Source organism: Urocitellus parryii, chromosome 13 (genome assembly GCF_045843805.1).
Source record: "Urocitellus parryii isolate mUroPar1 chromosome 13, mUroPar1.hap1, whole genome shotgun sequence".
Lineage (NCBI taxonomy): Eukaryota > Metazoa > Chordata > Mammalia > Rodentia > Sciuridae > Urocitellus > Urocitellus parryii.
In genome coordinates this window covers 27,077,480-27,090,093 of record NC_135543.1, presented here as the reverse complement: position 1 = coordinate 27,090,093, position 12,614 = coordinate 27,077,480, and the positions used below count along the sequence as shown (strand labels likewise).

General features: G+C 37.1%; 1 protein-coding gene across 3 annotated transcripts in view; it reads left to right on the top strand.

The window, feature by feature from the left end:
- Ark2n (arkadia (RNF111) N-terminal like PKA signaling regulator 2N) overlaps nucleotides 1-12,614 on the top strand; it is an 89,491-nt gene that overhangs the window by 69,436 nt on the left and 7,441 nt on the right. For all 3 annotated transcript variants that reach the window (XM_026414502.2, XM_026414503.2, XM_026414501.2), the window contains one exon: nucleotides 9,380-9,506. In XM_026414502.2, the coding sequence (XP_026270287.1) occupies nucleotides 9,380-9,506 (127 nt within the window). The remainder of the gene's footprint in view (nucleotides 1-9,379; nucleotides 9,507-12,614) is intronic.

The window sequence follows — 12,614 nt, the reverse complement described above, 5'->3', positions numbered from 1 at the left end:
TTATTTATAGAGGGAATCCATCTTACGAAGCTGAGTATATTTACATTGTCACAACAAAATAGTTAAGAGTTTATGCTTGTCAGTTTATAATTTCAAGATTTGGCCTATTAAGATTTGAATTTAAGATAAATATTCTTTTTTTTTTTTTCGGTCGTGCTGGGGTTAATAAAACCCAGTACTTGCCCTGTGTGAGGCAAGTACTCTACCAACTGAGCTGTATCCCAAGCCTTAAGATAAATGTTCTAATGGTTAGTTTGGATCCTCTGTGTTCCCTTTATAATGAAGTAGAATCCTAGTGACTGAACAGACTAAGGGTTCATTTCGATCAGTAGTAGCATCTCAGAGCAGTTCTACAGCCTTTAGGGTCATGTAAGTAGTAATTGGAGATAGAATAACTTGCTGCTTTTTCAAAGCAATTGGATGAAGTTCTTACATCCAAAATAGATGTTGCTATTTAATAGTTTTAATTTTAACCTAAAAAAAAAAGTTGAATAGCAAGCAGATTTAAAAAAATAAGTTGAAATCAGGGAAGCCTCTGGTCAACAAAAGACTTAAAATTTCAACTCTTGCCATGTGTTTACTTTTTCTTTACTTGATGCTAGAATTGTATAGGGTGGTTTTCAACAAGCAGCCACTTAGAAACTGTGTGACCTTACTTAGGTAAACTGTGTAAAGCCTTAGTTTTCCTTGTGTGCAAAAATTGGGATAAAAGTAGTATCTATTCTAACTGCTGGGCGCAGTGGCACACACCTGTAGCCCCAGCAGTTTGGGAGACTGAGATAGGAGGATTGCGAGTTCAAACCCAGCTTCAGCAAAAGCGAGGTGCTAAGCAATTCAGCAAGAACCTGTCTCTAAATAAAATGTAAAATAGGGTTGGGGATGTTTCCCAGTGATTGAGTATCCCTGGGCTTAATCCCCAGTACCTAATAACAACAACAACAACAAAACCAACAACTAATATCCAAAAGATTATTGTTGCTGTTAAGTGAAATAATATAACAGTGTGCTTAGCATGGGACCTAGCACACAGTAGCATTTAAAGCCCTCAGGAAAGCATTAGGTTAATAAGAAAGGGATTGATGGGTCAGTCAGTGCATTTCTAGTTCACTGTCCTTCCCTGGCATGAGTTGTTCCTGCTACGATGTTTTCTCAACTTTGCTTGAGCCTAGACATTATCCAGTGTTCTAATAAAATTCAGAATCCTTCACTTCTCCCTGAAGATTTTATTAATAGATATGAAATGGAGTCTGGGAATCTGTTTAATAATAACTCCCTGGTAACTCTTGTGTCTAGCATATTTAATAATGGATCTGCATAGCTGAAGAATGGCTTTATTTTAATTGTTAGTAATCACCCACTATAAATGTAATTATAGTTGGAATTACAAAAAGAATTCTGAGTTATACTCTTGGTAAGAAAGATCTGTAGTTGTGATGATAAACAGAATTTGTTGGTTTTGTCCTGGGAAATGATAAATTCTAAACATCTCTATTTTTCCATCATGCCTTTCTGGTCAAAGTTAGGTAGGCTGTGAACATTTTATCTTATCCTTAAAATAGGGATAGTAATCTTAATCTTTGCATAACAGAAGCATAGTGGCAGAGAAACAAACCTTGATTTTCCTGTCCCTAATGTAGGATTTTTTTTTTTTTTAATAATTTGACCAGAATGGCCCTGTTTCTGTTGATAGCAGATCAGAGAAGTATGAGTCTTGTGAAGGAGGTGATGTGGTCAAGCCTCTTTTGATCATAAGTAATAAGTTTAGGTTCTCATCTCCCCTTAATGTTCTTGTTGAAAGAAGTAAGCACATAGTAATAATTTGCATGTTTTTAAGGCTAAAGTGTCATCCAGTATGTAATACTTTGCTTTAATGAGATGCAAACAGGCAAAGGCCTAGTGCTTGTCCATTAGACTGAATAAGAAAGGGATTGATTAAAAGTAGCTGCATTATTTCTTTTGAAGACAAAAGAAACTGTTCACCAGTTCACCATGGTATTTTAGTTACTACTTTTTCTTTGCTGCTGCTGCTGCTCTCTTTTTTTTAAAGTCCTGTCTTAGTAACTCTTATTTATGTCTGTAGTGGGAGGACAAAAATTTAGAATTTTTTCACAGTGAATGAAATTCTCCCAAAGATGTACACAGGCAAAGACCTATAGGGAGACAGCCAGCTGCCACAATAACTAAATATGCGTACTCTGCTTTATTTTCAGTTTAATATACGGTAATCATGTATTCATATTTTTTGCTACAGGGCTTGTTCTTGTCTTAGAACTAACAAAGATAGTACCACTAACAGTATGTGCAGAACCTCATAGAATCTTTGTTATGCTTGTTTTTATGCATGTTCTAGAGACTGTTCTACCATTGAATTCTTGAGAGTTCCTAGAGGGGCATGGGATACAGAGGAACCCCAACTGCAGAGAAAGTCAGGTTCCACACAGAGGTCCAAAAGGAATGTGTTGCTTGCTCTAGAGGGTTATTTTGAGAGAAAAGGACTATTGTCCTACCTCTGAGATAGAACAGGGGGAGGCATCCATGAATGCCTTCCATGTCTCTTGTAGAGTATGACATGTTTTTGTTGAACGAATTAAACACAAATTAATAATTGTTATTTTTTAAAGCTAATACTATTTTTTTTTAATATACCTAGCAGGCCACTAATGTGGTTTCCAGCCCATTTGTTATCTGTGTGGCTTTGTGGCCCCTTTTATCTAATGACTGTGATGAGAAATGGTGCAAAAATCTTGCACCATTAGTCTGAGGGTTTCTTTTTTAATTAATTAATTAATTTATTTATTTATTTTTGTGGTACTGAAGGTTGAACCCATAGTACTCTCCCACTAAACTCCATCCCCAGCCCTTTTTAGTTTTTGTTTTGAGATGGTCTTTCTAAGTTGCCCAGGCTGATCTTCAATTTGTGATCTTCCTGCCTCAGCCTCCCAGTAGCTGGGATTATAGGCCTGTGCCACCCCTCTAGCTTAGTCTAGGAGTTATTAACATTTACCAGGAAGTTTTATTTAGGATCCTATTACTTTATCATGTCCCTTAATTTATCTCATATGATTTTTTGACTAAATAATGTTAGCTATAAGAACAGATCCTGATTTTAAGTGATCAGTTTTAGAGCATTATGCAGGTTTTGTTATAATTCTAAATGCCAGCAGTATTGGGTTGCAATTCTGTGGCCAAAATTACACTGTCAAATTTGCTTGCATCTAATAATGGGAAAGGAGGGCATAAGTTAATAGTTTTTAGATATGTAATGGATGAATAAAGTTAGAAAAATCTGAAATATTGGTGATAGATACCTTGTTTTTCTTAAGACAGTGTAAGATGAATACACAGCATAGTGAATTTTCTTTTCTTTTTTTTTTAAAGTCATCTTTTTTTTTTGTATTTTATTTAGAGACATGGTCTCACTGAGTTGCTTAGCATCTTGCTTTTTTTTTTTTTTTTTTTTTTTTTAGAGAGAAAGAAAGAGAGAATTTCAGTATTCATTTTTCAGTTTTCAGCAGACACAACATCTTTGTTTGTATGTGGTGCTAAGGATCGAACCTGGGCCGCACGCATGCCAGGCAAGCGCTCTACTGCTTGAGCCACATCCCCAGCCTGTGAATTTTCTTTTCCATTCTTTGAAAGCAAGAAAGCAAGAAAAATAAAGTGGAGTGATGACATTTCTAGCTCTGGGGTGGAAGTGTGGGGTCGGGGTGAGGGGCCTACTCAGTAAGATTGGTTATTCAGAAATATTGATGACTGAGACACATCAGAAAATATTCCTAACAAAAAAGTTGGAATTATGATTTAAAATTGTGGTGCAGAACTGGGGATAGAAATACTAAATCCTGGTTGGGCTCCGTAGCACATGCCTGTAATCCCAGCTCGGGATGCTGAGGCAGGAGGATTGCAAGTTCAAAGCCAGCCTCAGCAAAGTTGAGATGCTAGGCTGGGTTATGGCTCAGCAGTAGAGTACTCGCCTCGCACATTCAAGTCCCTGGGTTCGATCCTCAGCACCACATATAAATAAATAAAATAAAGTTATTGTGTCCAACTACAACTAAAAAAAAAAAAATTGAGATGCTAAGCAACTCAGTGAGACCCTGTCTCTAAATAAAATACAAAGTTGGGCTGAAGATGTGACTCAGTTAAGTTCAATCCTGAGTACCCCTGCCCCCCCCAAAAAAAAAGAAAAACGAAATCTCTGTTGTATTCTTGTGTTTACCTAGCTACTATTGTTAAGAGCATTGAGTAATCAAGGAGAAAGAGTTTGGTTATAGCAACAGTGACTCTTTTTTTTTTTTTTTTTTTAAGAGAGAGTGAGAGAGGAGAGAGAAAGAGAATTTTTTTTAACATTTATTTTTTAGTTCTCTGCGGACACAACATCTTCGTTTGTATGTGGTGCTGAGGATCGAACCCGGGCCGCACGCATGCCAGGCGAGCGCGCTACCACTTGAGCCACATCCCCAGCCCCGCAACAGTGACTCTTCAGATTTGCATTTTAAGCTTGGTTTAATTTAATTCACATTGTTATTTTTAGGATTAAGGCAGACTGAACCCCTTGATACGAGTGTCCACAAGTGACTCTAAGTGGCTTTTGGAGCTCACCTCCTTGCTTCTTAGTGAGTAGTCAGTGACAGTTTTGAAGTTGTGTACATAAATAATTATTCATGAAGCAGGATTGGAAAGTAGAAATAGAGACTAAGCCAGGTACCAATAATGTTTAATGATGAAGTAAAACTGTCGTGGGTCACTGTAAGACAATGAAAGATAACATTCTGGAGCATGTCAACTGCTAGCGTTGGTGCAGTAGGATGGATCATAGTCATTTACAAGTGATGTCAATCCCAGAATAGGGGTCAGAAACAGTTTCCTCTTAATAGGACTGCAGGGGAGGCAGCATTTTCAGGAAAGGCTGTTTCCACAGGGAAGTAGAACATTTAGTTCAGTTTTTCAGTTTACCAAGGAACTGGGATTCTGGAGGGCAATGGAACAATTGTAGGAAGGTGAGTTGCAGGTAGTCACATCAAAGAACAACAGAGTGGAAGGAAGACAGGAGAAAAGGAATGGTCCCAGGACTTGGATTTTTGTGGGTAGCTAAGAGGGTGGAAATACAGTTTTCTCCTAACCACTAGTTTCCTCCTAGCTCTCTTGACTGCGTTCTGTTTTTCCACTGGAGGGCTTTTCTGTACTCTCATACTTTTATTTCCACTATACCATTTTTACTTTTTCTGTACCTCATTGTACCTGTCCCTAAAGCCCTTTATTAGTCCCCTCACAGCTTCACTTTCTTCTCTGTCAAGCCTGCATTTGGGCCAACTCTGCTTTACCAGTATCCTTCCTCTGCTATCTTGTAGAGTTGACTTTCCAGATGTGCCCACCTGACAAAATCTGATCCCTTCATGAATTTTTAGTCTTGTGTCTACACTGCTAAGCTAAGCTGGAGAAAATCACATATCTGCAGCTTCATTCTTATTCTCAGTGCTGCCCAGCAATTACCCCCGTACCTTAGGGGCATTCTCCTTTTAAAATGACTCTTACTTTTCTAAGCTCCTGCTGCCTTAACCATATTTGTGCTTTGTAGATGGCCTCAGCACATTCTTCACAGGTGACTATCACTTCAGCTTTCTGCCATCAAACCTGTTCTTTGCCTTTATTCTTATAAATATGACCAGGTCTCTCCCATCTTTGTGTGTTGGGTGCCGGGAGAGAGGGATTTGGAGATTTAACCCTAGGGTGCTCTACCACTGAACTATATCCCCAGCCCTTTGCCTTGAAATTGTGATTCATCTGCCTTAACCTTCTAAGTTGCTAGAGTTGCAGGCATATACCACTGTACCTGTCTCACTGTCCTATCTTAAAAACTGTACATACACACACATCTCCTTCTCTCAAACCTGCATTCTCACTCAGTACTACCTGTATCCTTCCTCCAACTCAGACTTAAACTTCTGCTTTTCCTTCTCTTCCATTATTTTTCAGCTTGCTTTGCCACATTGATTTTGGGCCCTATTACTCCTAAGGCTCTGCTTGTCAAGGTCATTTATGATTATCTTATCACTGATTCTAGTCAGTCTCCTGGATCTCTTTTCTTACCTGATTTCTCAGTGGGTATTATTAATCACTTCTAGAAATGCTCTTTGTTATCCATGATGTCATTCTTAGGTTTTTCTCTCTTTGTGGGTTCCCCTTCCTCTGCCCATCTCTTTAATTATTGCTGTTCATCAGGGTTCTGTTGTAGGCTTCCTGCAGTCCTGTGGATGAAATTTCTCTTCCCATGTTACCAAAGACTTATCAAGTCTCTTTTTCTTCTCTAGACCTCTGGTCTGAGCTTTAGAAGAGTACCTCCAACTGCCTGCTGGACATCTATCTTAAACACATATTTAGCAGCTCCACTTTCATTAGTGCAATGAATGGTACTATGACTCTATACAGTTACCTAAATCAGCAATCTAAGCATCATTTTTTTCATGTCCTGGTTTCTTCTTTCATTTGCCCAATTCCCAATACCTCTAACCCTCTGAACATACATACACACAGTTGCCTTTTCTAATTTAGTCACAGTCATTTGTCCCCCAAGAGAATGTAGTAGTTCGTTTGGTTCCCTTGCCTCCTGTTTTGCTGTTAGTTTCATTTCTATGCTCCAGAAGGAGACTCTGAAATACAAAAACAGATCATGTCACTTCTCAGCTTAGATCTTTCGGTGGCTTCCCACTTCTCAAGATCAAGCTCAGACTGTTTACCATGCTATTATCTTTGCTGACTTTGCCAGCTTTGTTTTTCATTGCTCTTTTAGTACTATTACCCCAAATCTTGATAAACCTTTGGACCCTCAAGGTCAACAAAGTGTTCCTTGTGCTACTTCATATCCTCACCTGTGCCTGATTTCCCTGAGAACTTACCTTCCCAGATGGCCCTCAAATCTGGGGACTGTGCCTTTTCTGTATGTTTCTGGGCTATTCTTTATCTCCATATCAGCAGTTTTTAAGTCACAGTGCAATGGACTATTTTTTACTGTCCTTGAATGTATTGTAGTTTCATAGAGGATAGAGATTATGCCTGCCCTTGTCCTATAGTCTTGGAGCACCTGGAGTAGTGTAGAGCATGTCACAAACAAGTGCTTTTTGAGGAACAAACAGATGAATTAGAGAGTAAAGGGCTGGGGATGTAGCGTAGTCGGTAGAGTGCTTGCCTTGCATGCACAGCGTCCTTGGTTCAATCCCTAGCACCGCAAAAAAAAAAAGAAAAGAAAACAGTAAAGACCATGGATAGGTTGAAGGCTTGACAGAGGACTATCAGTATGTATTCCTCTAGCAGTACATTTGGAATAGTATGCACAGTGGATAGCCATAATTAAAACATCAAGGTAGAAATTGGATAAGACTTGGCTATATAGCAAGGTGTTGGGAGCCAGAGCAAGAATTAGGTTACGAATTCTAGACTTAACCAAAGTCCATTTAAATAACCACACTAGATTTTAAAAAACTGGGTGTTTTTGGTTGTACCTTTTATGTGCTTGTAGGGTTCAAAGATTTGTGTGTATTGCCTGTGCCACTGTACAGGATCCTATCTAGGTTACAGACCCATATCTTAGTCTATCTATGTAGTGTGTCTAGGGTCCATTTTAAGCTTTCCAGTTTTCTGTTTTTTCATATGCACATCTTTGTCAGTTGAAGAAAAACAGGTAAACGTAACATTAAAGAATGGTGAGCTGTGTGCAGTGGTGAATGTCTATAATCCCAGCAACTCAGTAGGCTGAAGCAGGAAGATTTCAAGTTTGAATCCATCCTGAGTAATTCAGTGAGACCCTGTCTCAAAATTAAATAAATAGGGCTGGGGAAATGTAGCTCAGAGGTGGAGCACTGCTGGGTTTAATCCTCAGTATGGGGGGTTGGGGGGAGAATTGTGAAAAAGACCCACAGTCTCATTCATTTTTTTCCACAGCTTTACTCCTCATCTACACATTTTTTAGTATGTGATAATTTGTATTTTATGTGTAAGACCTTCCCAAGTTTCCATCTAGTGTTACAGTGAATGTCTTTGGACATTAATGTATTGCTTATTTAAAATCTTTTCCCTTAGGGTAAATTCTCAGGGATGGGTTTACAGGGTCAGAGAATATAAAAATTGTCAAATTTGCTTTGAGACTGCCTATGCTTTTGCAGAAGTAGAGGAAAGAAGTATATTGAATGTTGACAGGAGGAATATGAAAGTACAAGATTTCTCAGTGACATTGAAGTATTGGAAAAAGTGAGAGGAGGGGAAAGGGAAAGTTGTATGGTAAACTTCCTTTACATTGATATAGTTTATGTAAGGTGTCATGAAGAATTTTTTAAACATGGAAAAATCGCATTGTATCATGTATCAATATATAAGTACTCTTTAAAGGAAGTGAAAATTTGTATCTATTGCAACTCTGTTTATTTCGTCTTAACTTTTAGACATTTCCATATTCATGTTTTTAAGTTAAAACATTCAAGCGCTGGGCATATAAGCTGAGTTATTTTAACTAAAATTGTTTGTAGAGCCATGTACTTTGATTTTATGCCATTATCCTTTATTGAAAGAGAGAGGTCTGTGAAGCTCATGGTTCTGTAATGTTGGAGAATGTATTTTATTTCATCATGTAATAAACAACTTTATGAGCTGTTGTGCTTTTCTAGTGTGTGTGATTTAAGTGTAATGAGAACTATCAACAATATACAGTTACTGCTTTAGTTGCTCAGAGCCAGAATTGTGATCTACCTGTAGCTTTCCCTTTTAGATATAGTTTGGGGTCAGGATTTGTCAAATCTGCATTCCTTTATTACAGAGAAAAATATAAAGTCTTTCACAAAACATCCTAGTATAAATATGGTACTAATGAAAACTTGTATTATTTCATTTATGCCTTTATATTGCCTGGTTTAGAATTTTATTCTATTACAATAAACAGCAGAGAACTACCCCATTGTCCTCTTGGTGGTTATGTAGGTCATTAAAAAGTAGGCTAGAGTTGAATACAAAAAGCATTGTGAAATTTTATGTATTTTATATATATTTTGTATATTTAGATAGAGACATTTACTAAAGTATTGAAAGTTTTTTTTTCTCCTAAGGAATAAGAGTATAGAGTGAGTGACTTTGAGTTCATGCCTTTATGTACTGACAAACTGTTAGAATATATGTGATGAGCTTATATTTTATTTGTGTAAAATGAATTTAGAAAATGGTAGAACACTGCTGAGCTTATTTGACGTGGGTAATAGTTTTGCTGAGGCAAAAGCTGTCATAGGATTATAAGGTTACCATTTCTTTGATTAAAACTGGTAAGAAATCTGTAAAGTTGTTTCTGCTGTTTGTAAGAAATTAAACTGTAGTGCTTCTCTCTCCTCTTCTCTCTCAGGTCACTTGGATCCAGGATTCCTAGCAAGTGACAAAACATCTGCTGGCAATGCACCACTTAATGAAGAAATTAATATTGCCTCTTCAGATAGTGAAGTAGAGATTGTGGGTGTTCAGGAACATGCGAGGTAGGTTATTAATTGAAAATTTCTGGTGTTTTATGTTGTGAATTTTATTTTAACCAGAAAATAAGTGATAAGAAAAGGGCAGATCTTACAGTATGGCTGGCATGAACTGTTGGCCTCTCATCTTTCTTTGGTTTAAGAAATGCTTTTTTGCTTTTTTTTTTTTTTTTTTGGTTTGGTTTGGTTTTTGAATTTTTTTAAAGTTCTCTGTAGGTATCAATGGCATAAAATATATTTTGACATATCATACATACATGGAATATAACTTTTTCTAATTAGGATCCAAGAAACACTTTGTTGAAAATATGACCTGAGCCTCAGAATGTTGCATATTGTTACATCCCAACATCGAAGGCTTCAGTGTCTGTTGAGCAAGAGCTGATTTTCTCTTATATATTAAGCAAATGTTTAAAAAGCTTGACAGATTTTTCTCTTAAGGCAGAAGTATTTCTGCTTTCCTGCCCTATCATTTCTTGTTTTCTTTCACCCTTATCTTGAAATATAATGAGAACAAACATCTGGAAACCATGTGTCTGATATCATATCCCTTTTGTATGTTGGGGTGTCTCCACCCCGCCCCTTCCCCTGTGCCGGGTGTGGAATCCAGGGCCTCATGAATGCTAGGCAAGTCCTCTCACTGAGCTGGCATGTAGTATTACACACATAAGTTTGTCATTCTGTAACATAGGTGTCAGCAAACTATGACCCACAAAGCCAAATCTGACCTGTTGCCTGTTTTTGTATGGACTGAATGCTAAGAGTGGTTTTTCTAGTTTTATTTTTATCTATCTATCTATCTATCTATCTATTTATTTATTTATTTTTAGGTGTAGATGGACACAACACAATGCCTTTATTTTTATGTGGTGCTGAGGATCGAACCCCGGTCCTGCCCGTGCTAGGCGAGCACTCTACCACTGAGCCAAAATCCCAGCCCCTCTAGTTTTAAATAATTGGGGAAAAGTTATATTTTGTGATGTGAAAATTAACATGAAATTCAAATATCAGAGTCTATAAATAAACTTAGAGTTATGCTAGTTTGTTTATATCATCTGTGTCTACTTTTTGCTCTCCAATTGCAGAGTTGAGCTGTTTCAATAATGTATGGCCCCCAAAGCCTAAGATTTATTGGTTGGCTTTTTGCTAGAAAAACATTTGCTGACTCCTGCTTTTATGTTCATAAGAATTGGTTATAGCCTTCTCAGAAATATTCTTGATATTTAACATATACATGTACATACAAATGAAAAATTTTGACTTTAGGTTGTATTTTATGTAGCAAAAATCTTTTCTTCCATGATGCAAGGGTTAAGTTGTGATTTTTCTGATAAATAGGCTTATAATACAATAACTCTGTTACTTTGCTGTTTTATTTTACTCTTTAGTTAGTAAATTAATAAAGCATTTATTAGCAGCATTTTTTTCATTTCTTATTTATAAAAAAGGTGAACTTAGGAGTATAGAGGGAATGAAATACAAATTGCATATAAATTGAGGTTACCTTTTTCTAGTGATATCGGATTATACTTTCTGAGACACATTATACTGTCTTCAGTTGTTCTTAGAGCACATTTTCTATACCCACAAACCCTTAGTTACATTTCAAGAGCATTTTTCAATTAAACAAATGGAACTCAAGAATATAGAGTTATTTTATAGTTTAACATGCAAATTCCCCGAGTGGCCAATTCTTTCTTTATTGGAACTAGTGTTGTTCTAGTACCTCATCCTAGTATTGTTCTAGTACCTCATCCTTGATTCTACAGCAATGCCAAAAGTATGCCTGAGTAGCTGCCCTCCCCCACCCCAATTTTTGTTTTTAATGGTTAGTTTTTTTTTCCTGTTTTGATGGGGAAGAATTTTTTGTTCTTGTTCCGTGTGTGTGTGTGTGTGTGTGTGTGAGAGAGAGAGAGAGAGAGAGAGAGACAGACAGAGACAGACAGACAGACGGACAGACAGAAGGGGGGGAGGGAGAGAGAGAGAGAGACAGGGGATTGAGCCGAAGGTCACTTTACCATTGAGCTTTTTTATCGTAAGGTAGTCTCACTAAGTTGCTGAGACTAGCTTAAACTCATGATCCTCCTACCTCAGGCTCCCAAGTCATGTACCACCATGCCTGGGAAGAATTTTTATTATTTTTTTCCTTAAATATTTTATTCTTTATTATTTGAACATTAGGCAATAGTAACCACTAAGTTGAAATTCCTTATAATTATTGTGTCAAATGTTAAACATGGATTACATAATGTGTTGAAAACTAAAAATTTCTTAGATTTATTATATTACTTTAAACATTAGAAAGATATACACCAAATTTACTATCCTATAGCATGATATACAACCTAGTACATATATTTTGACAAAATTCAAAATAATGTATTATTGGTATGAATAAAAAATTTCCTCAGTAGTAACAGAAATTCCTACAATCTAAGCTACTCTGTTATGATTCTGCCTGGGTCATTGATTCCATTGTTGTTGGCCTCATTAAGTTGTTACCATTATGAAATTTTTTTTTTGAGGGTGAGGGTACCAGAGATTCACCTCAGAGGCACTTGACCATTGAGCCATATCTCCAGTTCTTTTTTTTGTGTGTGTGTGTTATATTTAGAGACAGGGTCTCACTGAGTTGCTTAGCGCCTCACTTTTGCTGAGACTGGCTTTGAACTTGAGATACTCCTGCCTCAGCCTCCCAAGCTGCTGAGATTGCAGGTGTGCTTATCATATTTTTATGGAAACTTGGAAGTTGAAATTCTGGATTCCATTCCCTCCCTCCTTCTCTACACACATACTCATTCCTATACACACTCCTACACACACACATATTCATATTTTCTTTCTCTCTCTCTCTCTCTCTCTCTCTCTCTCTCTCTCTCTCTCTCTCGTACATCCCATCTCTGAACTGAGGGTCTTTTATCCAAATTGTTGTTTCATTCTGGAGACATGTTCATTCTACTCTTGAACTAATGACTTTGGCTACATTTTAAATACCATGCTATTTCATGACTTTCAAGGACTTTTTCTTACATACCCTGGACATAAAGCTGTACTTCATTCTGATCCTTTGGTTTGAAACTTGGGAAAATAGTGTCTTACAGGTGACCAATCCAT